Source organism: Onychostoma macrolepis, chromosome 19, assembly GCF_012432095.1.
Source record: "Onychostoma macrolepis isolate SWU-2019 chromosome 19, ASM1243209v1, whole genome shotgun sequence".
Lineage (NCBI taxonomy): Eukaryota > Metazoa > Chordata > Actinopteri > Cypriniformes > Cyprinidae > Onychostoma > Onychostoma macrolepis.
The window spans coordinates 29,597,183-29,623,579 of NC_081173.1; the positions used below are offsets into that span (position 1 = coordinate 29,597,183).

Genomic DNA, 26,397 nt, shown 5'->3' on the forward strand with positions numbered 1-26,397 from the left:
ATATCAATAATCATAATAAATGTCGTCTCATTTTGATCTTGTATAGGCCTAGTAAATATGAATTATTCTTAGCAGCAGCAACATAATACAAACACTAAAATAATAATAATTTAATCTAATTTAAATTTAAAAGCTTGAAATATATATATTAATCACATTTAAATTATATAGAGAAACATAATAATAATAACAATTAAAAATAATAATTTCATTTAAATGTAATATAAAATCGTTTTGTTTCGAATATTCTATTCTATATTATATATTATATCATAGACATTACATCTTGTTGGGTTACACCCAACAGTGTCTTAAAGTTAATAGTTAGAACCATAGACTGCAAGGTTAGAACTCATTTTCCACATGAAAAGATTCCAGTTGTATGTCTATTCTAATCCATTGGAGGGCGCCATTAGTCCAGTTTTTGGTATTTTTTCCTCTGACTAAAGCAGGTCAGTGTGCTCATTTGGAAACTGATGATCCTCATATAACACTTTACTACACTGGTGTTTGTTCTTCATCTACTCATCTCTTTATTTATAAGATCTCTAGAAGAAACAATATTTTTATTATTTTAATTTAATACATTTTTAGGACTAAAGTAAAAAGGTTTTATATTATATGAACTTTAAACAGGCTCCTGAACAGCAGAGTGTTAATAAAAATTGAACTTTATCTGAGCATCAGTAACCGTGTGTCTGTGTTTATGTTTGACACAGAGTTTTTGGTTTGACAGCAAATAAGAGCAAACTGGATTGAACCAGGCAAAGACATTCGCTGAATCATATTCAACTATTACTATATTTGCTAACATACACAGAATGGAAGTTATACATAATTATACATCATTGGAATCTCATAGTTAAAAAAAAAAAAAAAACTCTTAATTTAGTGCCTTAAGTGTCTAAAATATTTTTTGTCTGTGACAGGGTTGAAAAAGAAAACAAAAAATTACATTTGTATATATATATATATATATATATATATTGCTATTTTTGATTTATGTAATATATTTAATATGTAAAATAAATATATAAATAACAATTAGATATGCTGCCTATATATATATATATATACATATACATATGTGTGTGTGTGTATATAATTGCTATTTTTATATTTAATATGTAAAATAAATATATGAATAACAATTAAATATATTGCTTATATATATATATATATATATATATATATATATATATATATATATATATACACACATATGTGTGTGTGTGTGTGTGTGTGTGTGTGTGTGTGTGTGTGTGTGTATAATTGCTATTTTGATATTTAATATGTAAAATAAATACATGAATAACAATTAGATATGTTGCCTTGGCAATTAATTGAAATAAAATAAGTTGAAGTACAAAAACTCAAATAAAAATAACGCTAAATAGTTATTAAAAACCAAACTCAAAATTGTCTACTGCACGTAAATTAAAACTAAAATGAAAGCTGAAAATACTGAATTCAAAATATGAATAAATACTGTTTTATCATGTAGATAATAGTAAGAGTGCTTCAGTGTGTCAGTGTGTGCATGTGAACTGCAGTGACCCTCGTGCAGGATAGCGAGTGTTTGTGCCGGAGGGGGCGGGCAAGATCTCCGCCGATCTCAGAGCTCCAGCCGCTTTTCATTCTCCAGTCTGCCGGTGTTTTGTGTGTGTTTGGGTCTCGGTAGGTTAAGTAGGCTATCTTTTGGATATGAGGAAAGATCGTATGCTTGTCTTTTAAACGCGTTTTCTGGATGTTCTAATGGAGGGAGCGCGGATCATCTGAGCCCGTTATCCCGGACAGAGGCACGCTTTGTTCGGCCAGTAATACCTAGACGAATCACGTCTGCTATCGAAATGAACGACACGGAGAAAGATACCAAATCTGATGAAGACTCGGAATCCCTGGAAGAAGAGGAGGTTGACCCGAGGATTCAGGTACAGAGCAACAAAATCCAGAATTCACATCGACAAAACCATTTAAACCGGATTAGAACGAACACCGACTGAACGTTGTGTTAAAATATATGGATATGTATGTTGTTATATTTTTCCGATTTTTATCCAACTCGGTCCCGTTTAACCTTCCCGAAACCAGAACCGAAGTTAGACCGAGCCATCAAACTCTGATTGGATTAAAGCTCGATCAGATCGTATCATATAAATTCATCAGAACGCTTTATGCATTAATAATCCGATCAGATAATGTTCTGTTTTTTTTTTTCAAACAGTTCAGCAGCTGCTGTTTGACCTGATAAGGGGAACCCCATAGTTACATCAACTGTTATTTTCTGTTACATTGTTTCATTGTTTTTTACATTGAGGAACAGCGTTGACAATCATGTTTACTTTGACGTCATATTTAGAACTCATTTTCTTCTGTAAAGGAAACAGTTAAGTTCACGTGCACTGCATGCAGAATTAAGTCCTTTTTATGAAGTGCAAGATTAATACGATGCCTTTTATTCACTAGAAAACACCTAAAAGCGTAAAAAGTGTGTAGGCTATATATACAATATAGACCTAATATATTATAAGTCATTTTCTAATGCAATGACATAGGCCTATAGACATTGCAAGCAAGATTTATTTAATGCTGGGTACACCCTAAAAGATTTTTAAAATCTTATAAGATCTTCAAAATGTGAGAGACCACAAACACGAGGACAAAAATCCTAGATTTAACCGTTTTGCTCCTATAGTGTGTTGTGGGAAGGGGAGAAATCGGCCCAAAATCAGCCCCATTATCTTGTGGTGTGTTCCCAGCATTAAAGATTTATTTAAGATTTAGATTAATTTATCCAGATATATTTTCAACTTCTTTTTTTTTCACAGTGTCTATTATTAAATCACTTTTTATTACTATAACACATTTTTTATCATGCCTCTTTTTATGTAGGCTAATGTTTTGCTTCAAATGTCCACTTGTAGTAGCCTACCTTAAAAGAAATGACACTTTTAATGCATTTTAAATGATGCATTTCTCTTGAAAGTGAATAACTTTTCTGTATTGGACTGTGTGCTTGTTGTGCTAGATGAACTGGTTTTTCATCCTCCACCCATGAAAGAAAATAAACGTATGATCTTGTAATGAAAACAACATCTGTGTGTCATCAGCGTGTAGCTAACTTCGCAGGAAAAGCATACATATGAGCTTAATCTCAGTGTTGGGTTACTTGAATAATACTTTCCAGATGTTGTCGGCCTGCTGGCATTACAAGAGACATCTTACTGCGATCTTAACTCCTGCCTCGCTTGATCTCCTCTACAGGGTGAACTGGAGAAACTGAATCAGTCTACAGATAACATCAACAGATCGGAGACGGAACTGGAGGTAAGGTTCACATGCTTGCTTTGTGGTGTCACTGTTTTCGCTGAAAATGGTTGCAGGCGGAATTCCAAAGTGGAAAATGTCTAAACGCTTAGACCCTCCCCCTTCCACCACTGACCAATAGGAAGTTTCTTGCATGTGACTGACACGCTTTATATCTGTTGAGCAGACAGAGGAAATCTCTCCTGTCCGAGTTTGGAATTCCTGCCTTGAATGCCACAGGCCACGACAGCTAAAACAGTAGTTTAGGAAAATGTTTGTCGTTCCAAACTTTCTTCTAGAGGAGGAACGCACAGAAGTAATTGCCAGTTGCTAAATTGGCATCAGAAACGTTCATTTCCATGTTTTGTTTCAGCTGATTTTTGATTTCCTTAGAAAAAGTCCTGTGATGTTACCATGGTAAATGGATGGTGTCGATGATAATACCATGGTGTGAAAAGTAAAGTATTTCAGAGGATATCATATCAGAATATCACTACCTACAAAACACACACACACAAAAAAAAAAAACTGACACTTTTTGTTAGTGTCAGCAATAATAATAATCAAAATACAGTGATAATCTATATCTACATTGTTGTAAAATATATATATGATAACATTTTAGTATAGGGACCAATTCTCACTATTAAAGTTGCTTGTTAGCATGCCTGTTATTAACCTATTGGCTGTTTATTAGTACTTATAAAGCACATATTCTGCTTGACTATATTCTACATCCCTAAACCCTAAACCTAACAACTAATTTACTAACTATTAATAAGCAGCACATTAGAAGTTTATTGAGGCAAAAGTCATAGTTAATGGTTTGTTAATAGCGAGAATTGGACCTTAAAATAAAGTGTGACCATATAAATCTGTAATTATCAGATCTTATTTTGTAAAACACTTATTAACATTAACTAATGTAGAGTGCATAATGTAAATGTGTTGATTTAGTATTTTTGATATACTATTATAGTTTTCATATTTTTATAATATTTATAATTTGTTTATATTTTTCTATTAATATTCATATTTAGAATTAGCTGTTATTTTTATATTTTCAGCTTTAATTTTAATTGGTTTCATTTTAACTTTGTGCTTTGTCATTTTTATTATTTTTTTAATAATACTATATATTTTTTTTTTTTTTTGAGATCAACTTTTTATTTTTCCAAATCAACAAAACAACATCCACTCAAACAAACAACAGGAAGGGGGGAACAACAGACACACCACCAACAATTTCAATTTGTAGTAAAAAGGACAAAACAGAATTCACATGAGTCCATAGATTGACAACAATTGGACATTCCCAAAACATGTGGAGAAAAGTCCCTGCTGATACAGTGTTACAGATATGACAGTTATAGGTCGATTTCAGTTTCATTTTAAACCTTTTGTAAGGAGTTATGCATGCTCAATGGATGACTTTGAAATGGATAAGACAATGAGCCAAGTTTTTAGAAATTAAGATTAGATTAGACCACACCCTCTCCCAGTCGACCGATAAATCAAAATCTGTTAACCGATCCAATCCCATATAGGATGAGAGGAAAAAGGGGATGCCCAGGGAACTCCATAGGCCTTGAGAGCAGAACATAACTGAAAAAAGACCAAATATGATGATGCTGGTAAACAAAACTTAGTTCTTAGTTCTTGAAGTGAGCAGAGTCCCTGGTTATCATATAAGTCACCGCATGTGTTTCTGCCCAATGTAGACCAAGAGGGCTAGACAAATGGCCAATTTCAACATAAAAAATTAAAGTTGTGCCATAAGGGTGTGTTGTTACAAAATTTGAAAGGCCCTCCCATCAGACGTTCCACCCTTTTTAGAAAAAAATCACCACCCATCACTAAGGGACAATCAATCTGCTCAAGTAATATATTGGAAACAAATCTACCTTCATCATCATTCCTGGTATGTTCAATAGCTAAATGTAACTTCCTATTGACTAAGATAAGCACCCCCTTAGTTTTATTATGAGCACAAGAGAAGGCTGCCAGTTTATAATACTTGTTTTGAAAACGTGCCACATCGCATTGTTTTAAATGAGACTCTTGTATCAGGGCACAGGAAATAGATTTACGGTGCAAATATTCTAATATCTGGGTACGCTTAATAGGAAAATTTAGGCCATTCACATTCAATGATAAGATATTCAGAACATGCATTGTGTGCTCGCAATGCCAAGATTCTGTCTGAGTGAAGAGAAACAAAACCAGTGCCATACTGCCAGTGACATGTAAACATTAGTATGTATCCTAGACACCAATCCACCTAGATGCATAGTCCTTTTAAAAGAAAATCAGAATAAATAAAAGTATTGATGTCTGTTGAAGGGCATAGAAAAAAAGCAAAAACAATGAAACGACAAACAACTGTGTATAAAAACCAAAGCAGACCGCACATTACAGAGAGTGTAGGTCTGCATAAACAGAAACAAATACTGATGCGTGACCAGTCCACTTCAACGTAAGACATGTCCCCAAAAGGCCCACTGAGCCAAAAGCATAGTGATTGAACCTTTGTGCCGTAGTTTAATTACCGCCGGATAGGTGAGGAAGGGCTGGAGACTGGATTAAAGCTCTTTCTCTTGGTAGTTGTGGCTGGACTAAAGTCGGGAAAAAATAGTAGCGTAACATTGTCCTGCGTATATTTCATCGGATATGCCTGCCGAGCACCTTTCAGGATCACCGATTTGTCATACCACCTTAGTACACGGAAGATGAGAGTACGCGGCTGATCGGAGTTTTTCCTTCCGTCATACATGCGATGGCCCCGGTCAATCTCGATGTCACAGCCTTTCTGTGAAGGGATCCACTTGGAAAGATTACCTCTGAGCAAGCCAGCTGTATCGGAGCCTTCCAGCCCCTCCGGCAACCCCACCAGTCGCACGTTACTTCTCCTGCTCCTATCTTCAATGCCCGTCATTTTTTCAGCGAGTTGCTCCAGCTGATTTCTTAAGTTTGTGACTGTCCTCCTATCCTCACGTGCAGCTGCTTGAACGGAATCGTGTCACATGTCTGTTTCGCCGCGATGGCTAGCTTTTCAACTTCTGCTTTTAGCTCTTTTACAGAATCATTGGTCGTTTGTATATCCAAATGTAGATCACAGAGTGCAGCGGTCAGTACAGAGTCTATCGCTTCTCTTACAGTTGAAGCCTCTACCGAATCAAGAATACTTTGTTGCTCTTTAAGCGCTAGCTTGATTACCGTTAGCTATAGCAGCGTCGGGATCATCTCTGGAGATGGTTGAAAATCTTTGAATTTTTTCTTTATTGGCGATTGTTCACGCTCTCTTTTCCGGCTGTCCTTGACTGCTGGGGTACTCATAGTGAGCTAAATAAAGAGTGGTTCAAAATTTACTAACAGGATATATACAATTTCTGACAAAGTGAACAGAGCGAAGGACTATGTGTGCATTGCCGCCGAAGGGTCACGTCATTCTGTTTTAATTCAATTTTATTATAGTTTGTTTTTTTTTTTTTTTTTTTTTCCAGTTAGTAATTTTGTTAGAAGTGCTTCAACCAAACCCATTTTACTTAGCTGTCAAGCAGGGTTATTATAGTTAACTAAAACTAAAATTGAAACTGAACTTGTTGTTACTTGAAATAACAAAATTAAAGTTTATTTTATTTCAGCTAGTTACCAATGTAACACATCTTCATGTAGTTTAACTTGATGCACTAAAATAAATACAACTGAAATAAAAATGAATAAAAATATAAAGACGTTTAAAAAACTAATAAAAATGACAAAAACACAAAATTACTGAAATTAAAATGACAACTGAAAATATAAAAATAAAATCATTTAAAATATTATTAAAAACTATAACAGTATCTCAATTATATTCAAATAATTTATAATTTTGGTTTAGTTAGTTTTTCGTCTAATATTTATATTTTATTTCAGCCTCATTTCAATTAACAAAAAATGGTTTCAATAGTTTTAGTTTCAATAACCCTAGAATTTGGACATAAGTGTTTTTAAAGTCCTCTTAATTTCAGATTCAGGACTATTTGTTCCTTGTCAGATTGTTTTATAAAAATACTAATCCACAGTTCTCTGTATTTGGCCTGTGGTTATTCAGCAGAATGAACCAGGAAGTGTCATTCTGTCAGAGGAAGTCTAAATCCCTCTGACGTGCTCTTTGTCATTGAGGTCCTGTGTGGAAGGATGTAGATGTCGGTGTTTTTAAATATGTCATTTGAGCGACCGAACCCACCCGACGACAGATTCATTCAGAGTTGGACACCATATACACACGCACTTGCCCTCTGCTCATCTTATGCAACAAATGTTGTGCTTTCTTTAGCGTGAGAGGGAGTTTTCTGTCTAGAAAGCAGGGTGTGGATTCTTTCTTAACTGTATTAAATGCTGAATTGAGTTAGCTGAAGCAGCGCTTTTCAGGGAGCTACAAAAGGCTGATTATTGAGGCGTTTCATTGCTGTGAAACTGAAAGATGGATGCTCATAATTCAGAGAGATTCCTGAGCATGTGGTTCACGCTGCCTGGATATGATGAGCCTTTCAATGCACTGAGATTTATTCAGATTTCACAGACTGCATGCACTGTGATTCACTTTTGAATACGCCTGTCAACACAAAGACAAGAATTCATCTGTCAATGTCTTTTATTCAGTAGTTCATACAGTTGAATTAAATATATTACCCATAATGCATCACAATACTATGACGTCCATGGACCTTTGACAGCACTGTTCACTGATGCATATTGCACACAAAAATGCAATTTTTTAATCTGAATGGGCTTTAGGAGTGTGAATACACTTCATTAGGAAACAAAGTTGTGTTAAAGTAATAGTTCAGCCAAAAATGAACACTAGCTGAAAATTTACTCACCTTCAGTCCATCCAAGATGTAGATGAGTTTGTTTTTTCATCAGATTTGGAGAAATGTAGCATTCCGTCACTTGCTCAGCAATGGATCCTCTGCAGTGAATGAGTGCCGTCAGAATGAGAGTCATAATAGTCCACACCACTCCAGTCCAGTCCATCAATTAACATCTTGTGAAGTGAAAAGCTGCGTGTTTGTAAGAAACAAATCCATCATTAAGGTGATGTTTAACTTCAAACCATTGCATCTGGCTAAAATCTGAATCAGGAGAGAAATCTGCACAGATCAAACACAGTTTACAAGCAGAAACAGTCCAAAACAGCTCTAAACAAATATGTGGGAATATGTGGATTATGGACTGTAAACAATTATTTAAAACATATTTGTTTCTTACAAACATGCAGTTTTAAGCTTCACAAGATGTTAACTGATGGACTGGAGAGGTGTGGATTACTTGTGGATTATTGTGATGTTTTTATAAGCTGTTTGGACTCTCGTTCTGACGGCACCCATTCACTGCAGAGCATCCACTGGTGAACAAGCAATGGAATGCTACATTTCTCCAAATATGATGAAGAAACAAACTCATCTACATCTTGAACTAAAGAACTACACATTGAATTGGTCAAATTTGTGAGGTTTGTGCCATGAATTTTGAGATACAGTGTAACAGACTTTTGTTTGATATACTTGAGCATATGTGCATTTGATTTTAGATTTGCTCACCCAAAAAGGTCTCTGTTCTTTAGGATTCCCGGCAGAAGTTTCGTGCCGTCCTAGTGGAGGCCACGGTCAAGCTGGACGAGCAGGTCAAGAAGATCGGTAAAGCCGTAGAAGACTCCAAACCGTACTGGGAGGCCAGGAGAGCGGCGCGTCAGGTGAGCTTGAACCCGTCATCCAGTTCAGTTTGTTCATAGCAATATGTTACACTGAAGTTTGCAAGGTTTGGATCTTCTGGATTCTCATCTAAAGAATGAACACTTAGGAAAAAACACTTTAAACTTTAAGAAATATAGTCATTTGCTAATGCCAACAGGAAAGCAGGCTAAAGCACAGAATTATGCAATAAAGTTTTGGCTGTTGACATAGAAGCTGTTGAACAGCAGGAAACATCTGAGGAGCGGGTTCAGCGGGCGTTCAGAGTGGAAAACTGGCTATGACTCTCTGAGACGGTCCTCAGCTGGTTCACGTCATATTACTGTACAAGTATTTTAACACAGACACAATGAATCTATGTGCAAACTATGTGGAAATGACTTTAATTTTTAGTTTTTAATAATATATTTTTTTCTTGGTCACAAAGTAAAAATGTTCACCATACAAATAATATGTATTTTACTTCATGGCTAAGGAAAAAAATAATGTTGTTATTATTATTATTAAAAAAGGTCCCACTTTATATTAGGTGGCCTTAACTATGTACTTACATCAAAAAATAAGTACAATGTACTTATTGTATTGCAAAACACTTTTACTGCTATTGAGGTGGGATATGTGTAAGGTTAGAGACAGGTTTGGTGGTATGGGTAGGTTTAAGGGTGGGTTAAGGTGTAAGGGATGGGTCAACAGAGTAATTATAAATGTAATTACAGAAATTAATTACAGATGTAACTACATACAGGTATTTTTAAAAATATAAATGCAATGTAAAAACATGTATGTACACAATAAGTGCATTGTATCAAATTATTAATTTAAATGTAAGTACATTGTAGTTAAGGCCACCTAATATAAAGTGGGACCTTAAATATATTTATTATTATAAGGGTTAATTGTGTTTGCTATATTGGCCAGAACTAATCATGATTTATTCTTAAATAGACATCTAAAATTGATAAAAGAGAACAAAAATGCTACATTATTTAAACAGTGCAAAGTAACTTCAAACAGTTTTACATTGTAAAGTTGCATGAACCAACTGTGTAATTTTTGTAAAACAGCATATTTACATTATTAATGTACTACAGTGTTCAATGATCAAAGAAAGTATGATGTTCCAAAAGAATATAAATATAGGAGCAGTTGTTAAGAAAAACACATTTGCCCCAGTTTAACTTCTCATAGTCACATGATCACCATCCACCCCCAAACCCAGCCTGTGCTGTCAGGATCTCAGTAATGAACGACCTGTAGTCCAGCGTACAGACGCGGGGTAATGTGTTTGCAAACAGACTTAGGCATTTCCCATAGATAGAAACAGCTCTGGAGAGACGACTGAACATGATGTCCTTCTCATGTGTCTAAAAGACATACACCTTAGCACTGTGACAATTATTACAACATAAATCTAGTGTTTAATATGTACAAGCATCTGTCATTAGTGTCATGTGAAAGTGTGTGCAGTTTAGAACGTCTGCTGTGTGCGAAGAAGGATTTGAGATCCCTGTTGCTTTCAGCCATGAAATTCTCTATATTATCACCTTGTGACAGTGATAAATCAACACAAATGTCTCACTCACGCAGTCATAAAAGAGCTTTTTATATCCAGGAGGTGACTTTGGTGAGAGTGCTCAGCTTCTGGCTCTAACTCAATTATAACACCGTCAAAACCCAACAGAAGTGGAGTGTTTACGATCACAAATCTTATCAGAAATACTTTTTTTTTAATGTCTTTGAAAGAATGTCTTTGAAATGTCTGTATTTTTAAATCAAAAATACAGTAAAACAGAAATATTTTGAAATATTATTACAATTTAAAATCACTGTTTCCTATGAATAGCTATTGAAATGTAATTTATTCCTGTGATCAAATCTGAATTTTCAGCATCATTACTCCAGTCTTCAGTGTCACATGAGCCTTCAGAAATCATTCTAATATGCTGATTTGCTGCTCAATAAACATTTCGGGTTAATATAAATGTTGAAAACAGCCCAACATTTTTGTGGAAACTGTGATACAGTTTATTTTTATTTTTACAGATTAATAGAAAGTTCAAAAGAACCACATTTATTTGAAATATAAATTTTTGTAACATTATAAATGTCTTTACTGTAATTGTTTAACAATTGAATACATCCTTACTGAATAAAAGCATTATTTAAATAAATAAAAAATCTATAATTGCATTAGATAATCTAATTTATGTGCAGTTGAAGTGTCAGACTCTCACTAGTAAGATGTGAGAAGCCTTCAGACAGTCAGAAGCTCATAATCTCAGTCTATTTTTACACACATTAAAACAAAATGATCTGAGATTAGTCATGAGTGAGTAAAACGCTGGCAGGAAAAAGACATCGTCAGCTAATCTTTTAAAAGCTCCTGGTAAAACCTGATTCATTTAAGCAGAAGCAAACTCAGGTCAGAAATAATAAGTCATTGGAGTTGTATCTCTATGGCATCTGTAAGCATTCATTTTACTTTCTTGATTCATGTTTCTGGTCACGTTGTGAACGATTTATCAAAACAATCAGTCACATCGATGCTTAATAATTCAGGTGGAGTAAATATGTACAGCGCACACATCGATCTGCATGTTAGCTAATATGATTTAGTGGCTTGAGTTAATCTTGTTATGCATTATATCACTGTGTGTGATCTGTGTAAAGCCTCAAGCATTACTGTGTGGTTTGAGCTTTTTACACTAAATAGGTGATAATCGATGTGTGTGTGTGTGTGTGTGTGTCTGTGCTGGCAATCAAATGAAGGCGGTCTTGTGCAACTGTCCTGTCATCACTCTGAAAGACCACCATGATTTGTCTGTGTCAGTAGATGAGACAGACGGTCAGGACCAGCACTGCCAGATGTCTATTAGTAAGAGTGCCATCACCCACTTTACGGCCAATCAGAGCACAGCACACGACCACACCTCCGCTGACCTACAGCTGACTAGACAGACTGATAGATAGATAGATAGATAGACAGACAGACAGAGAGATAGCTAGCTCTCGTTCAGCTGTTGTTCTGCATCATCTGTCTGTGTTCTGTCTGTGTATCACGTGAACAGCAGCATCAGCCGTCAATGACAGACTGCAGCACGTGTCAGCTGACCTCACACCTTCACAGCGTGTGTCTGTGTGTCTGTGTGTGTGAACGGAGGTCACACACACACACACACACACATTATCATGGACAAATCAAGGTCAGACAGCACATGTTATCCAGACTGAGACTGCATTCGACTGGCTAAAATTAACACCAGTTTCCAATCAAACCACTGAAAGTGCTGGTGTATCATCTAATATGCAAATGTAGAACTATTTTAGTCCATCTCTCAGCTGGACATTAAAATATTCAAGAACTTGTTTGCACCTTTCTTTACTGCTCTTAAAAACTGCATGCCAACATGCATTTCTGCAGTATACATTATGTATAGTGTGTATGCACATTTTATGCATGCATAGGATACACACATAACATGCAACATTTGCTTTACCCACAAATGTATATTACCCACTGATATTGTTACTATCACACCAATCATTTTATTCATACTATTTGTTCAGTAAGCATTATGCAGTAGGCCTATATAGTATTCATGGAATATCTGAATGACCAGCTACATTTTCAAAAATGTGCATGTGCATACAACAGGGAATATTGCAACATATAATGCATTGCACTTGACTTAACCTTGTATTTATAGTGTAATGAATGAATCAGAAGTTTATTTTTTTTATACATATTATCTAGCCTTAATTAGTTTAGACATTTCTTAAAGTTAGACAAAAAATTATAAATAATAGTTGTCATATCTGAGATAGTAACTGAATTGAGGTCATATGACAACATATGCACTAGTGATACTAGTGTACTACTGATGTAGCATGTTGGGTCACCGTTGTATACTGCATCACATGCAATTTTTTTGGGCAAAAAAAATTGTAGTCGGCAAACAGTATACAGTGTAATACTCTGTGAACTTAGTGCTCCATTTCAGAACACTGGAAATGCTGAACTTCCTGTTTTCTTCAGGAACCCAAAGTGTAAACAGTGCAACTCAAACTGGAAAAGGTAAACATAGCTGCTCAGCTGACTGATGCAAGTTCTGTCCGATTTATATGTTTTCTGATTTGTTGATCAATTTTGTTTTGCAGTTCAGGGCTTGCCATAGTTTTCAGAAAAAGCAAGAAAATTTTAGTTTTTGTCAAACAAATTTTGTTATGATAGGAAAGTGATCAGGGACAGAGAAACACAGAGAGGGAGCTTGGATTGCATGAATCATGGAGAGTTACGAAGAAAGAGCCGGATTGTTTATTCACTGCTCCACCCAAAGGCCATTAGAGCAGATGGAAAACAGCCGTCTTTGTCTCATTTTGGATGAGGTTGTGGAATTCCTCTGGTTTGTAATGGATGCTGGGAGATTTACGCTGTGGCTTGTGCATTAAAGTTCTTCATATGTGTCATATATGCATGAAGGAGAGGAAGGTCATAAAAAAACACTAAATAATCAACCGTCCAGTGTGATCATCAGACAAGAGGAAGTGTGTAGATTATTTAGAGACAGTTAAATAAATGTACTTCTACATTTTAGCGGATGCTAATAAAAACACGGGGAAGTTTCCTGCATTTAAAGGAGAGTTATTATGTCAGTAGAGTGGCTAGTCTCCGTTTCTTCTGGTGAATGAACTTGCTTTGGTAGTTGAAGAAGTGGGTCATGGTTTTTAGTAGGTCAGACAGAGTTAAGGGTGTGCAGAGATGATTCTGCATCTTCAGATGCTGCTGCTGAGCTCATTAAATGTTAATTCAACATAATTTCAGCGAATGGCGCTCATGAAAAACCCATCGCCCTCGTGTCTGACCGAGTTCGGGAAAGAAATAGGTCAGCAAAGCAGAAAAAAAATTCAGATGCTTGTGCTGCCTGTCAAAAACATTATAACAGGAGGAAAAATCGACAATATGAGAAACTGAATAAAACAAGACAGTGCATTTCTGTCCTCTCCTCAGTCCAGACACCGAGAACTTAACAAGTGTGTGTGAACAGACAGACGGATGAAGGAGAGTGTGTAATTTTGACCTTAAAATCTCCACGGCAAGTGAGAATCTTCCCTGACGTAACTCTAATCCTTCATTACAGTGTTTACAGAGCTCAGCTTCACCTCACCTTGACCCTGTGAGTGAAAGTGTCTAAAGGCTTGTGTCAGCTAAGAAACTGTGACTTAAGCAGACACATGATCATTTAAAATAGTTAAACTAAAATGAAGCTGCTTGATCTCAATAAATATGTACTAACAAAATAGTAGCCATCAGAAACGGTGATAAAAACATGAAAACAAAATCCCACAGATGCACATTTGCGCATCTTTTCAGAACAAACAGGAAGAAAACACCTAGCAACCACCCAGAAAGCCCTAGAAACCAACACCCCGCAACCACCCAAAACTTTCTATTCATCAAAGAATCCTGAAAAAATCAAATGTATCACCGTTTTCACAAATATGAAGCAGTCCAACTGTTTTCAACACTGATAATAATCAGAAATGTTTCTTGAGCAGCAAATCAGTATATTAGAATGATTTCTGAAGGATCATGTGACACTGAAGACTGGAGTAATGATGCTGAAAATTCAGCTGAGCATCACAGGAATAAATTATATTTTAACATATATTCAAATATAAAATGGTTATTTGAAAATGTAATAATATTTCAAAATATAACTGATTTTACTGTATTTTTTAACAAATAAATGCAGCCTTGGTGAGCAGAAGAGACTTACAAAAACATTAAAAAACAGAATCCCTCAGTGGGTCGCATATGATCTTTAAGGTCTTTAGGCACGCAGGTTATCATGAGTTACATAACAGCAACAGTGATTGTGACCCTGCCGGACACACACTGTAGCTCTTTGTGATGGAGCAGCTCACTCAAACCACACTATTATAAGTGACACACAATGACTGGTTGACATATGAGGAGAAATGCATCATCTCTCATTATCTGTAGTGTAGGATGCTGTTCTGTGTTATTCTGTGGTCATGCAATGCATGATGATCACAACTTGCTGCTGGTTGAGCCTTTTTTTTTTTTTTTTAATAGCCAATATTTATAGAGCAGTTTTCAGATTGGCTGATATAAAGAATATAATATTCACAACCATTTAAAAGTTTATAGTCAATATGATTTTTGTTTTTGAAATAAATGAATACTCAGATATTAACACTCATATTCAGCAAGGATGCACTGATCAAAAGTGACAGTAAAGACATTCCTAATGTTAATATTATATTCTGTTTCAAATAAATGCTCTTCTTTTGAACTTTCTATTCATCAAAAAATGCATCACAGTTTCCACCAAAATATGAAGCAGCACAACTGTTTTCAACACTGATAATAATCAGAAATGTTTCTTGAGCGGCAAATCAGTATATTAGAATGATTTCTGAAGGATCATGTGACACTGAAGACTGGAGTAATGATGCTGAAAATACAGATTTGATCACAGGAATAAATTAAATTTTTAAATGTATTTACATAGAAAATGGTTATTTTAAATTAAACAGTAATATTGTGAAATATTATTACACTGTATTTTTAATCAAATAAATGCAGCGGTCACACTTTATATTAGGTGGCCTTAACTACTATGTACTTGCATCAAAAAAATAAGTACAATGTATTGCATTGTATTCTATTGCAAAACACTTTTGCTGCTATTGAGGTGTGATACAGGTGAGGTTAGGGACAGGTTTGGTGGTATGGGTAGGTTTAAGGGTGGGTTAAGGTGTAAGGGGTGGATCAACAGTGTAATTATAAATGTAATTAGAGAAATTACAGATGTAACTACATATAGGTATTTTTAAAAATATAAGTACAATGTTAAAACATGTATGTACACAATAAGTGCATTGTATCAAATGATTAATTTAAATGTAAGTACATTGTAGTTAAGGCCACCTAATATAAAGTGGGACCAATGCAGCCTTAAAAAATCTTACCGACCCCAAACTTTTATAAGGTAGTGTACAAATATAATATAATACAGTTTAATGAAAACAAATGAGACTTAAAGAAAATTGCTGAAATTAAAAACTTTGCAACTTGTAATGTATGAGTCTATTACTAGCTATTCAGAGCTAAGGGTTCAGCGTTGTGCCCACGCAGACATGCCATCACATCCTTGCGTTGGCAGTGGGCTAAATGCAGCTTTTGTTTACTGCAGTATACATGCATTGTTTCATCATGTTGAATGGTCAGTTCTGAACAATGCTCAGAAAGGTCAGTTCTGGACATGTTTGACGTGACGCATTAGCTAACACACTCATGAACTCAGGGAAACCAAGTGTGCCCTTCATCTCAGCGGTGCGTCGTGATGTCTGAGTGTGTGAGTCATCCGTCTGCAGAAGTGCACTACATCTCTCTCTACAGCTCTCTCCACCTGTACACTCCACTTTACACTTCAGCTGAGGACTGTGAGTCCATAATCAGGCCAGTGCAAAAACAGCACTGACCGAGCCACTGACTCTGCTCTGATTTTCAGTGGACTGTGACACACATAGAGAAAGCATGCAAAAAATACAGAAAAAGACATATACAAGTTAATAAGAAACTAGTATGATAATATCACTTTAAAGTAATTTTGTTCTTGTAAAGTTATCCATTTTGTCAATCTCCTGTCATGACGGTAAAGCTGGTAAACATTTGCATGATATAAGCAAGGATACAAGAAATTAACTGCAATTTAATATTGTTTGCCTTGTTTCAGTTCAAATATCTGAACATTCTCAAATTAAGATGCAAGCAAAATGACGTGAAATATTGTTTTGTTTTCTGAAAAAATATATTAAAATTAAGCTTAAAACAAGAAAAAGAAATGCCAATAGGGTCAAAAAATAAACTTAATAAGTGAACACAACATATTTTTCTGACCCCACTGGGAGATTTTTTCTTAAGCATAAACTCACTTAATTGTTTTTTTGTTTTTTTTTGGAAAACACAACTTAAGAAGTCTTTTTGCTACTCAAGTTAATGTATCTTGATTTGGGAAAGTTTAGATATTTTGGAAACAGCTTCACAGCTCAAATAATACATTGATAATATATGTGCAACTGAATTTACAGATTTACAAGTGCTAAAGAAAAGCACAAGCTGCTTTTAAATAATATTTTAAGTTCTTTACTATAAACAGAGTTCTTGTTTGGTTTGATAATCTGAGTTTAAATTGTTTTGTGCTTAACTCTATAGACAGCATCTGTGATTGACTTGCACTGAACCTTAAACATTCCTTCAAAATCTGAAGGCTGCTGAGTTTGTTGGTTTAGAGCAGGGGTCACCAAACTTGATCCTGGAGGGCCTGTGTCCTGCAGAGTTTAGCTCCAACTTGCCTCAACACACCTCCCTGGAAGTTTCAAGTATACCTAGTAAGACATTGATTAGCTGCTTGAGGTGTGTTTGATTAGGGTTGGAGCTAAACTCTGCAGCACACCGGCCGTCCAGGACCATGTCTGGTGACCCATGGTTTAGAGGATATAAATAAGAAATACCTCATGAAGTGAGTGATACAGTGGGGTGAGACTGAGCTTTATGAAATATACAGTAGCCTCTTGTCCAAGCTTTCTTTATGAATTCCTTAGCAGAATATAGATTTGAATAATGTAAGAGGGATCGTCTCTAAATGAGAAGCTCGTCCCACAGACAGACAGAGACCGCAGCGGTCACATGACCAATTAAAGCTGAGCAGCTAAAGCTAATCTGGCTAATCTGTCAGCATTGATAGGAATCACAGGATTTAATGTCGTTTCAGTCTCAGACGAGACAGGAATGTGACATCACTGTGGTGTTATTTTAGTATCATTATAGTTTTTATGAAATTTTGAATTTGCTTTTTTTATATTTTCCATTTTTATTTTAATTTTAGTCAAAATTCTAGTAATTTTGTTGTTTTTGTAATTTTTAGTAGTTTTTATTTATTTATTTTTAAATGTTTTATTTTTATTTATTTTTTTTCTGAGTTATTTTAGTTTTCCAATAAATTAAGTTTTTAATATATTTTATTTAACTTAATAATTATTTTATTTTAAGTAACCAAAAACATTCTGCATCAGCAACACTAATGCTTCATTGAGGGAAATTAAAAGAAAACAAAATAAGGTCCAATTAGTTAGTTTTATTAAGTTTTATTAATATTGTAAATTAGTTGTTATTTTTACTAATTTTTTTAATTAATTTTGTGGTTTTTATTTTTATTAGTATTTTAGTAGTTTATTTATTTTATTAGTATTTTTTGTCTGTATAGTTCTTATTAATTTTTATATCCGTTTTAGTTATTTTAGTACTTGAGAAATGATGCCTTTGCAACTAGCTGAAATAAAGCAAGATTACTTTTTATGTTATTTTAATTCAGTTAATGTTTTTTTTTTTTTTTTTTAAGTAATGAAATGTTTTTTTTTTTTTTTAATGATTTTTAGTTTTCATTAATTTTTTTTTACCAATTTTAGTCATATGGCTGAGAAATATAACGTCACTTAAATAACACTCATTCTTTCTTCATGGGTAGAAACTTCCCAGCAGAACTTCTCACATTGTAGTGCATGGCACTTTTATGTGGTAAATTTGCATCATTAATATGAGCAAATGAGTAATTATTGACAGCAGCTGTTTACTACTGTATCCTGGCAACACTAAGGAAGCGTCATCATCACTTATGTAACGTCTTAACATGTGCTCGCTTGCAACTGTCATCAATGCATTACAAGAGTTGAAGAATATGAGCTGCACACTGAAGGCAGTTTCTGCTGAGACATGCATCATGTATTAGTCTGCAGGGTTGCTTTATGAAGTTTGGAAAGCAAACAGCTCGTTCTTCACCAAAACTGTGAAAGCATCCTCAATCTCTGAAGTTTTTGTCTTCCAGGCTCAGGTTGAAGCTCAGAGAGCCACGCAGGAGTATCAGCGGGCCATCGAGATCCTCCGGGCCGCAAAGGAAACCATCGCCCTGGCCGAGGAGCGTCTGCTGGAGGAAGACAGCCGGCAGTTTGACTCGGCCTGGCAGGAAATGCTCAACCACGCCACCCAGAGGGTGAGAGACACAACACAACACAACTCAGAAAACCATAAGCCATACAGTCCTTTAGCTGTAGACCACTGTTCTTTTGTGTATTTTGCTATGCAGTTAATTGTCTCTGGATTGCTCTGATTGGCTGTTCCAGGTGATGGAGGCGGAGCAATGCCGGACACGCAGTGAAATCGAGCACAGAGAAACAGCGGCCAAATACAATGCCGCCATCAGCCACATGAGACAACTGGAGAAAAAACTCAAACGCACCATCAACAAGTCCAGGTCAGAAGACATAAGTCAGTGTTTTTGATATACATGCACTACTGCTCAAAAGTTTGAGATCAGTATTATTATTTTTTTAAAGAAATTAATATTTATATTCAGAAAGGATGCATAAAATTGATTAAAAGTGACAGTAAAGTCATTTATAATGTTACAGAAGATTTCTATTTCAAATAAATGCTGTTCTTCGAAATTGTTTTAAGAAAAAAAAGCAGCACAACTGTTTTCATTGCTGATAATAATCAGAAATGTTTCTTGAGAAGCAAATCAGCATATTAGAATGATTTCTGAAGGATCATGTGACACTGAAGACCGGAGTAATGATGCTGAAAATTCAGCTTTGATCACAGGAATAAATGACATTTTAACAGATATTCACATAGAAAACAGTTATTTGAAATAGTAATAATATTTCACAATTTTTTATGTATTTTTGATCAAATAAATGCAGCCTTGGTGAGCAGAAGAGACTTCTTTCAAAACATTAAAAATCTTACCAACCCCAAACCTTTGAACAGTAGTGTATTTAAAATTAAATTATATGTTTCACTCTTTCTTGATGTCAAAACAGTTACAAAACATTTTAAAACTCCACACACCAAATACGATGACATAATGGGCAAACCTCAAAGTGTCTGAGGTGTTTACATAATGATCATGCATATAAATCATGCTGTAATGGACATAAAGCGAAGACTCCCTAAAATCTTGCTGGAACAAGTTCTGTATGCACATGTTCTGCAGGGTTTGCATCATCAGAACTCACTTCAAACATGTTAATATTTGGGAATAAAATGATTTTTCTTCAGAAAAGCCACAGAATGTTTCCTCTCTGATGGAAATGAGAGTCAAGTGTTTTGTTGGCCCCTCCGCGGGCCTCTGCTCTGCTGTGTGTCGATGGGTTGTGGATGGAAGTGTGGTTCAGTGTGATGTGTTTCTAATGGGTTCCAGATGTGCTGCTGCTGGAATGTGCTGGCCCTGCTGTTGCCATGGAAACCGGCTCTGACACTCACTCTGCTCTAATCTTTCTCTTTCTCTCCCTCTGCAGGCCGTACTTTGAATTAAAGGCGAAGTATTATCTACAGCTCGAGGTACGCCAGTTTTTATTTTGCAAAAAAAAAAATATTTCAAGAATGTTTCATCCCAAAATCAAATAAATATTTTATCTGAAGAAAATTAAGGCTAGTTTTAAAACCATTAAGATAAAATAATATATTATATAATCTGAATTTAGTTCAATTGCAATGATTTATGCGTTATTGTAGTATTTGTTGTACTGAATTTATGTTGATGTTTATGAATCATTGTATAACAGTATTTTTTATTACTTTTTAAAATACTTCAATTAAACGTAAATATAAATTAATATTTTAGAAATATTTTTAAAATATGTTTTAATATATTTGAAAAAATAAATAATGTTTTAATATATTTTAGAAAATAAAAATACGGTACATAATACAGTAATGATAATCACCTTTAAAATAATGGAAATTACTAAATAAATAAACCATCCAGACACATTACATACAGTTTGTAATAAGTCATTTTTGTATTATTTTTGTATTTGTATTAAGTGTAAATATAATTAAAAATAATATTTTACAAATATTTAAATAGTATATTTAAGTATATTAAAAATATTTTATTATTATTATTATGTTTTAATGTATTTTATATTTTATTTAAAAATACCACGTTATACAATAATGAGAATCTCAGGAGAAACACCATTAAAAATCGGTAATTACAAGCAAATGTAATGGAAATTACAAAAAACAAACAAATAAAATATTCAGGCTCATTACAATAAGGAGAATTTTGGGAGAAATTTGTCTTAATTTGTCAAAAATAATGTCACATTGTTAAAAATCTTTATTTTCTCTAGTCAAAATACATTTTTTTTCTTCTAATTTCAGGATGAAATATGAGTTTTTGCATGTTTTAGTAATGCATGAATATTCTTTTTAGAAACACAAACTAACATGTGGATTTGATCTGATTTTGATAATAATTGTTTGTGACCTGTTTTCCACTTCTCCTTGTCCTCCCACACAGCAACTGAAGCGACGGGTTGACGAGCGTCAGGCTAAACTCACCCAGGCCAAAGCTGAGTATCGGACCGCCCTTCGTAACCTGGAGACCATCTCAGATGAGATCCACGCACGGCGCCGACTGTCTGCCATGGGGCCCCGGGGCCGAGGGGTGGGGGCTGAAGATGACGGGACCACCACCGATGACATCGCCAACTTCAAAATGGAGTCTGACGGCATATCGAGTAAGTGAGATCACACATTAAGGCCAAGACAGATTTGATTGTAATTCAGAGTGAAAGTCTCTCAGTTTGATTTAGCTTCAACTGTGCCTGTTTTAGACGGGTATAAACAACCTTTAAGCTAATACAATGGCACAAAGTGATTATGAACTTTATGAATGTATGAATTTTAATGCATCAGGTAACAAAATATCATATTTTACCATATTAAACCTAGCACAATTCTATTTGTGAAATGTTTTGCTTATTTCTTCAGGGCCACTGTATGTATTAAATCATTGTTTTGAAAGACAATTAATATTCAGTACTATAAATGATATGAACTTGTTTTTAATAATTGATTAACTTTACACTGTTATTTAACCAAATCTCACTTGAGCTGAATTATGAAACTACTTTAAAAGAATAATTTGAATTAGTCTAATATTTGATCAAATTTGCATCACAGATTCTGTTATTTTACTTTGAGTTAAAAGCAAAACATTATCAGCTTCATGTTCATGTTCCCAAAATCAAAGAAAGTAAATTAAATTTTCTACATTAAAAAAATATTTTGTATGATAAATATTATATTTATATTTCATATATTATAAAATATTTATAATATAACATTCTACATTATTTATATATAAAATGTATTTCTATTTATAATAATACATAATTATATTTTTTAATATTTATCTAAAGAAAATGAAGGCTAGTTTTAAACCATTAAGATTTTTTGCATTGTGAATGATTAGTTTCATGACAAATAAGAATTTGTTTCAACTTTTACTGTAACCTCATTCAATTTATTACTGTAATCTGAATTAAATCATATTTTAATTATAGTATACAAAACATTGTATTACAGTAATTTTTGGATAATTTTGAGAATAAATTAATGAATTCTTTATTTATATTTCAAGAATATTGAATGTTAAAATATTCTACCAATATTTTTTAATACTGAACTCATTTCATGATTGTTCAGCTTTACACAGTTAATGAACTGAATCTGAACAACACTTAAATTGAGCTGAATAATAAAACTGCTGTATTTTGCTGCTTTACAGCAGAATTTAAATTTGTCTCATATTTAAGGAAGATTGCATCATTGATTCTGTTACTCTCTTGTTTATTACTGTGAAGCTGCTTTGAAACAACATCTGTTTAAAGCTCTATAGAAATGAATGTGATTTGACTTGACCTGTCTTCAACAGGAATTGTTTCTATTCTCCATTCAACAGTATAAAGTTGCAGACTAAATGCATTCTGTGTTTGTTGTACAGTGATGTCTGTGACTTTCGAGGACAGCTGTAACGGCTCACCATCAGAGGATGATCCTGAGACCCAGTCCACCTGCAGCATGAGCTCCACGTCTGCTCCTCTCGACCTGCCCTGTCCATACACCTCCTCTTCCTCCTCCTCCTCCTCCTCCTCATATCCTCTGCTCTCTTCCTCCTGCCCGTACCCTTCCTCTTCCTCTTCCTCCTCGTCCCCGCTGTCCCTCTCTGTCTGTCCTGACCTGCTCCAGCTGCCGGGCTCAGGATCTCTGGAGGGTTTTGAGCAGGTGTCTCCGGTGTTGGGCCCTCGTAGTGAGTGCAGCGGGGCCTCGTCACCCGACTGTGAACAGGAAAGAGGTGAGAGACAAAAGACCTTGAACTGGGAGAACTGTATGGAGTAATAAATTTACAGGCCAACTAGCAATTTTTTTTTTTACTTCATTTTACTCCTATCTTCTGAGTTTTAAAGAAATGTTCTTGATTCAATTTAAGATCAGTTGACACAATTTGTGGCATAATGTTGATTTTCCACAAAAATTAATTTACAGTGGTAGTAATTGGAGCTGATCTGTAAACCCGAGATAGTATAGCTAATTAAACTAAAACTAAATAAACGTAAAATGTAAAAATAAGACAAAATGTTTTACTTATATTAATTATGCAACATTTGTAGTTTTCCTTTAAAGCTAAAGTACTAAAATATCTGAAAGTGAAATAAAAATTAATAATTAAAAATGAATACTTTTAAAATGAACAAAAAGTATATTAGCATATAAAAACTAAAAATGACAAAAACACAACAAAACTTTAATTAAAATGAAATAATTAAAATGGAAAACATAAAATATGAAAATTAAATTAATTCAAAATATTAATAAAAACTATAATAGTATAATGATACTTAAACAACATGGCCATAAATTATAAAATAGTAATAAAATGTACTCGTAAATGTCGTTTTTTTTTCTAAAGGTATATGTAATTAATACACAAATGTTTAATAAAATTATACTTATACTATAATTAGTCCCATTCATTTCTACTAGAGGTGCTCCATAACCTTTTTTTTGTTTTGTTTTTGTGGTAATCAACATTATGCCACAAAAACTGTGTGTAATCATTTTTAATACATTTTAAGAATTAATTACATTTTTAAAGCTTTATGTCTTCATATGATTACCACTGTTTTTGATGTTAAATTTGTGTTAAATCATAAAGAAATCCAGAATCCAGAAAAATTAAAATGGACACACGCACACACACACACACACACACACAAAACACATTTCATGTCCAAATTTTATTGAATTAGAAAATTGTTATTTATAAATTCAATTGATTAGACATGCTTTTAAATTTGATAAAACCATTAAATTGGAATCCAGAAAAATTCAAATGCAAAACACACAATTTGAACATTTGTTTTGCCCTACTTTTGTTTTGAATAAGCAATAGATTCTCATCAGTTCTTTGTGTTCTCTAACAGGTGAGAGGGCAGAAGGAGCAGAAGTTAAACCTGAACCATCAAATAACATCAGCAGTCAGAAAAGCTCACGCCTGGAGAAGAGCCTGCGCAGTTTATCTCTCCAAGCCGCAGACGACAACGACACAGACGCTCATCCATTTACTGTGACCTCAAACACAGCAGCAGTGCTGCTTCTCAACAGTGTTTAAACTCAGAAAGCACCACTTGCTCCAAGCAAACCTTCAGCACAGGGCCCGTATCCGAGACGACAGTGTGACGCGTCAAAGGAACCATTGTGAAACTATTATCATCTCAGTGTTACGGAGAGCTCATCTCAGACTGGTTTGAACCCAGAAAAACCATGAAGTATTAGAATTGTCATGCAGACATCAGCTATGAAGTGACGAGAACTATTGAACTTTTCATCATCACTGAGTGGATGTTCTTCATGTCTTCATCAAATGTGTTTGTGTTTTCTGTCCTTTGCCTTTGCATCTCACTAGCTGATTCAAAACTGACTCGATTTTGGTGAATTAGAAACCACCTGATTCTCCAACGACTGATGTAGCTTGCCTCTGAAAATCGGCCAGTGTGATGCCAGCACTTGTTTTTCACTCTGTCGGCGTTTGTGCGATGAATTTCCTCTCATCTTAATCTATGTTTTCCACTCCACAGGTCATAATGCAAAGAGGGACTCGTGTAGTTCAAAGCTATATATTTATACTCAATGTTTAGCTCGTTATCATGATGTTACCGATGTGTTTTCATGCCACAAAGTTATTACTTATTTGTGTAATAAACAGATGCCCACAGCAAGAGTCTCTTTCCACTGTTATGTTTTCACACAGTAAGACGTCTTTATTACAAAACATGGTCTTGATCTTGTAATCTTGGTCTTGAGATCTCACCAGACCTCATAAACAAGGCCTCAGTCTCAAACTTAAAGAAATAATTCACCCATATGACACTTTCATGGAACAGAAAAAGTTTTGACAATTACGTTTGATTTTTGTCAATAATCTTTAATAAATTGTTATAAATAACCAAAAGCTTATTTGTCAAAAAACAATGAAAGGAAACATTTTATTTAACTTCTGTCTAGCATTATAAATGAGTTCAAAAATGTATTTTATTATCGAGTGAGTACGTATAAACCCTGACAAAAATGAATAGAAGAGGAAAACATTCTGGGGCGCAGGAAAGAAAAAGACTAAGGGAAAATTAAAAACAATGCATTCAAATGAAGACAGCAATAACCAAGTGAACAAACAAGTATTGGTTAGCCTTTTTTTTTTCTTTCATTGTAAGTCATAAAGTCAATCAACATTTAACATGTTTTTTAATGTTATAAAGATGACTTTTTGATGTGCAATGAGGCATTTATTCGCCAAATGTGTTCCATACCCCATTATTCATGTTAATCCTTTTTCACACAATCAAAAACCACCTCGAGCCAGCCTAAAAACTTTTTGGTGAATTAAGGGATTTATTTATTTATTTTCGAAATTTGGCATTTACATCAATCGTTTCTGATGCAATACTTAAAAATATGCATAAAAACGGAGTGATGGAAACATAATAGCTACTGAGTGATTCTCTGCTGCCATCTACTGGTTATAGCAGTGATCTCATATCATTTTCATTTGAAAAGTGCTTGTTTTCCACCAGGTGGCAGAAATCTTCCACTTAAGCATAGTATATTTTTTATGAATTAACTCCAAGCCAGTTTACATGGAAAGGGGATTTAAATAGGTTAAGGCTATAGCCCCAAATTGTCAATCTTTTACCAAAACATAATTATGACCAAATGAAAATGGACTTATTGGGACCACAAGATCCCCTCAGCTTTTACAACTGTTGCCAGTCTGTGGGAACCATGCATCTATGGGGTTTTGTATTGAGATGTGATTCTCAGATTTACACTAATATTTCAAAATAATGCCATGCAAAACAGTAATAATACAATAATTTCAGTGTACGGCTGGATTCAACAAATATAACCATACCAGAC

At 34.4% G+C, this 26,397-nt stretch overlaps 1 protein-coding gene across 1 annotated transcript; it reads left to right on the plus strand.

The window, feature by feature from the left end:
- Positions 1–1,604: 1,604 nt before the first annotated feature.
- Positions 1,605–26,397, plus strand: sh3bp5a (SH3-domain binding protein 5a (BTK-associated)). Its single transcript, XM_058754729.1, has 9 exons — positions 1,605–1,931; positions 3,265–3,327; positions 8,918–9,046; positions 18,956–19,120; positions 19,251–19,381; positions 20,430–20,472; positions 21,440–21,659; positions 22,928–23,278; positions 24,408–26,397. The coding sequence occupies exons 1-9, from the start codon at positions 1,851–1,853 to the stop codon at positions 24,593–24,595; spliced, it is 1,371 nt and encodes a 456-aa protein (XP_058610712.1). The 5' UTR covers positions 1,605–1,850; the 3' UTR covers positions 24,596–26,397.

Coding starts and splice junctions, on each gene's coding strand:
- sh3bp5a (XM_058754729.1), top strand. CDS start 1,851: ATGAACGACACGGAGAAAGATACCAAATCTGATGAAGACTCGGAATCC. Junction 9,047..18,955: donor CCAGGAGAGCGGCGCGTCAG/GTGAGCTTGAAC, acceptor TTTGTCTTCCAG/GCTCAGGTTGAAGCTCAGAG. Junction 21,660..22,927: donor GGAGTCTGACGGCATATCGA/GTAAGTGAGATC, acceptor TTTGTTGTACAG/TGATGTCTGTGACTTTCGAG.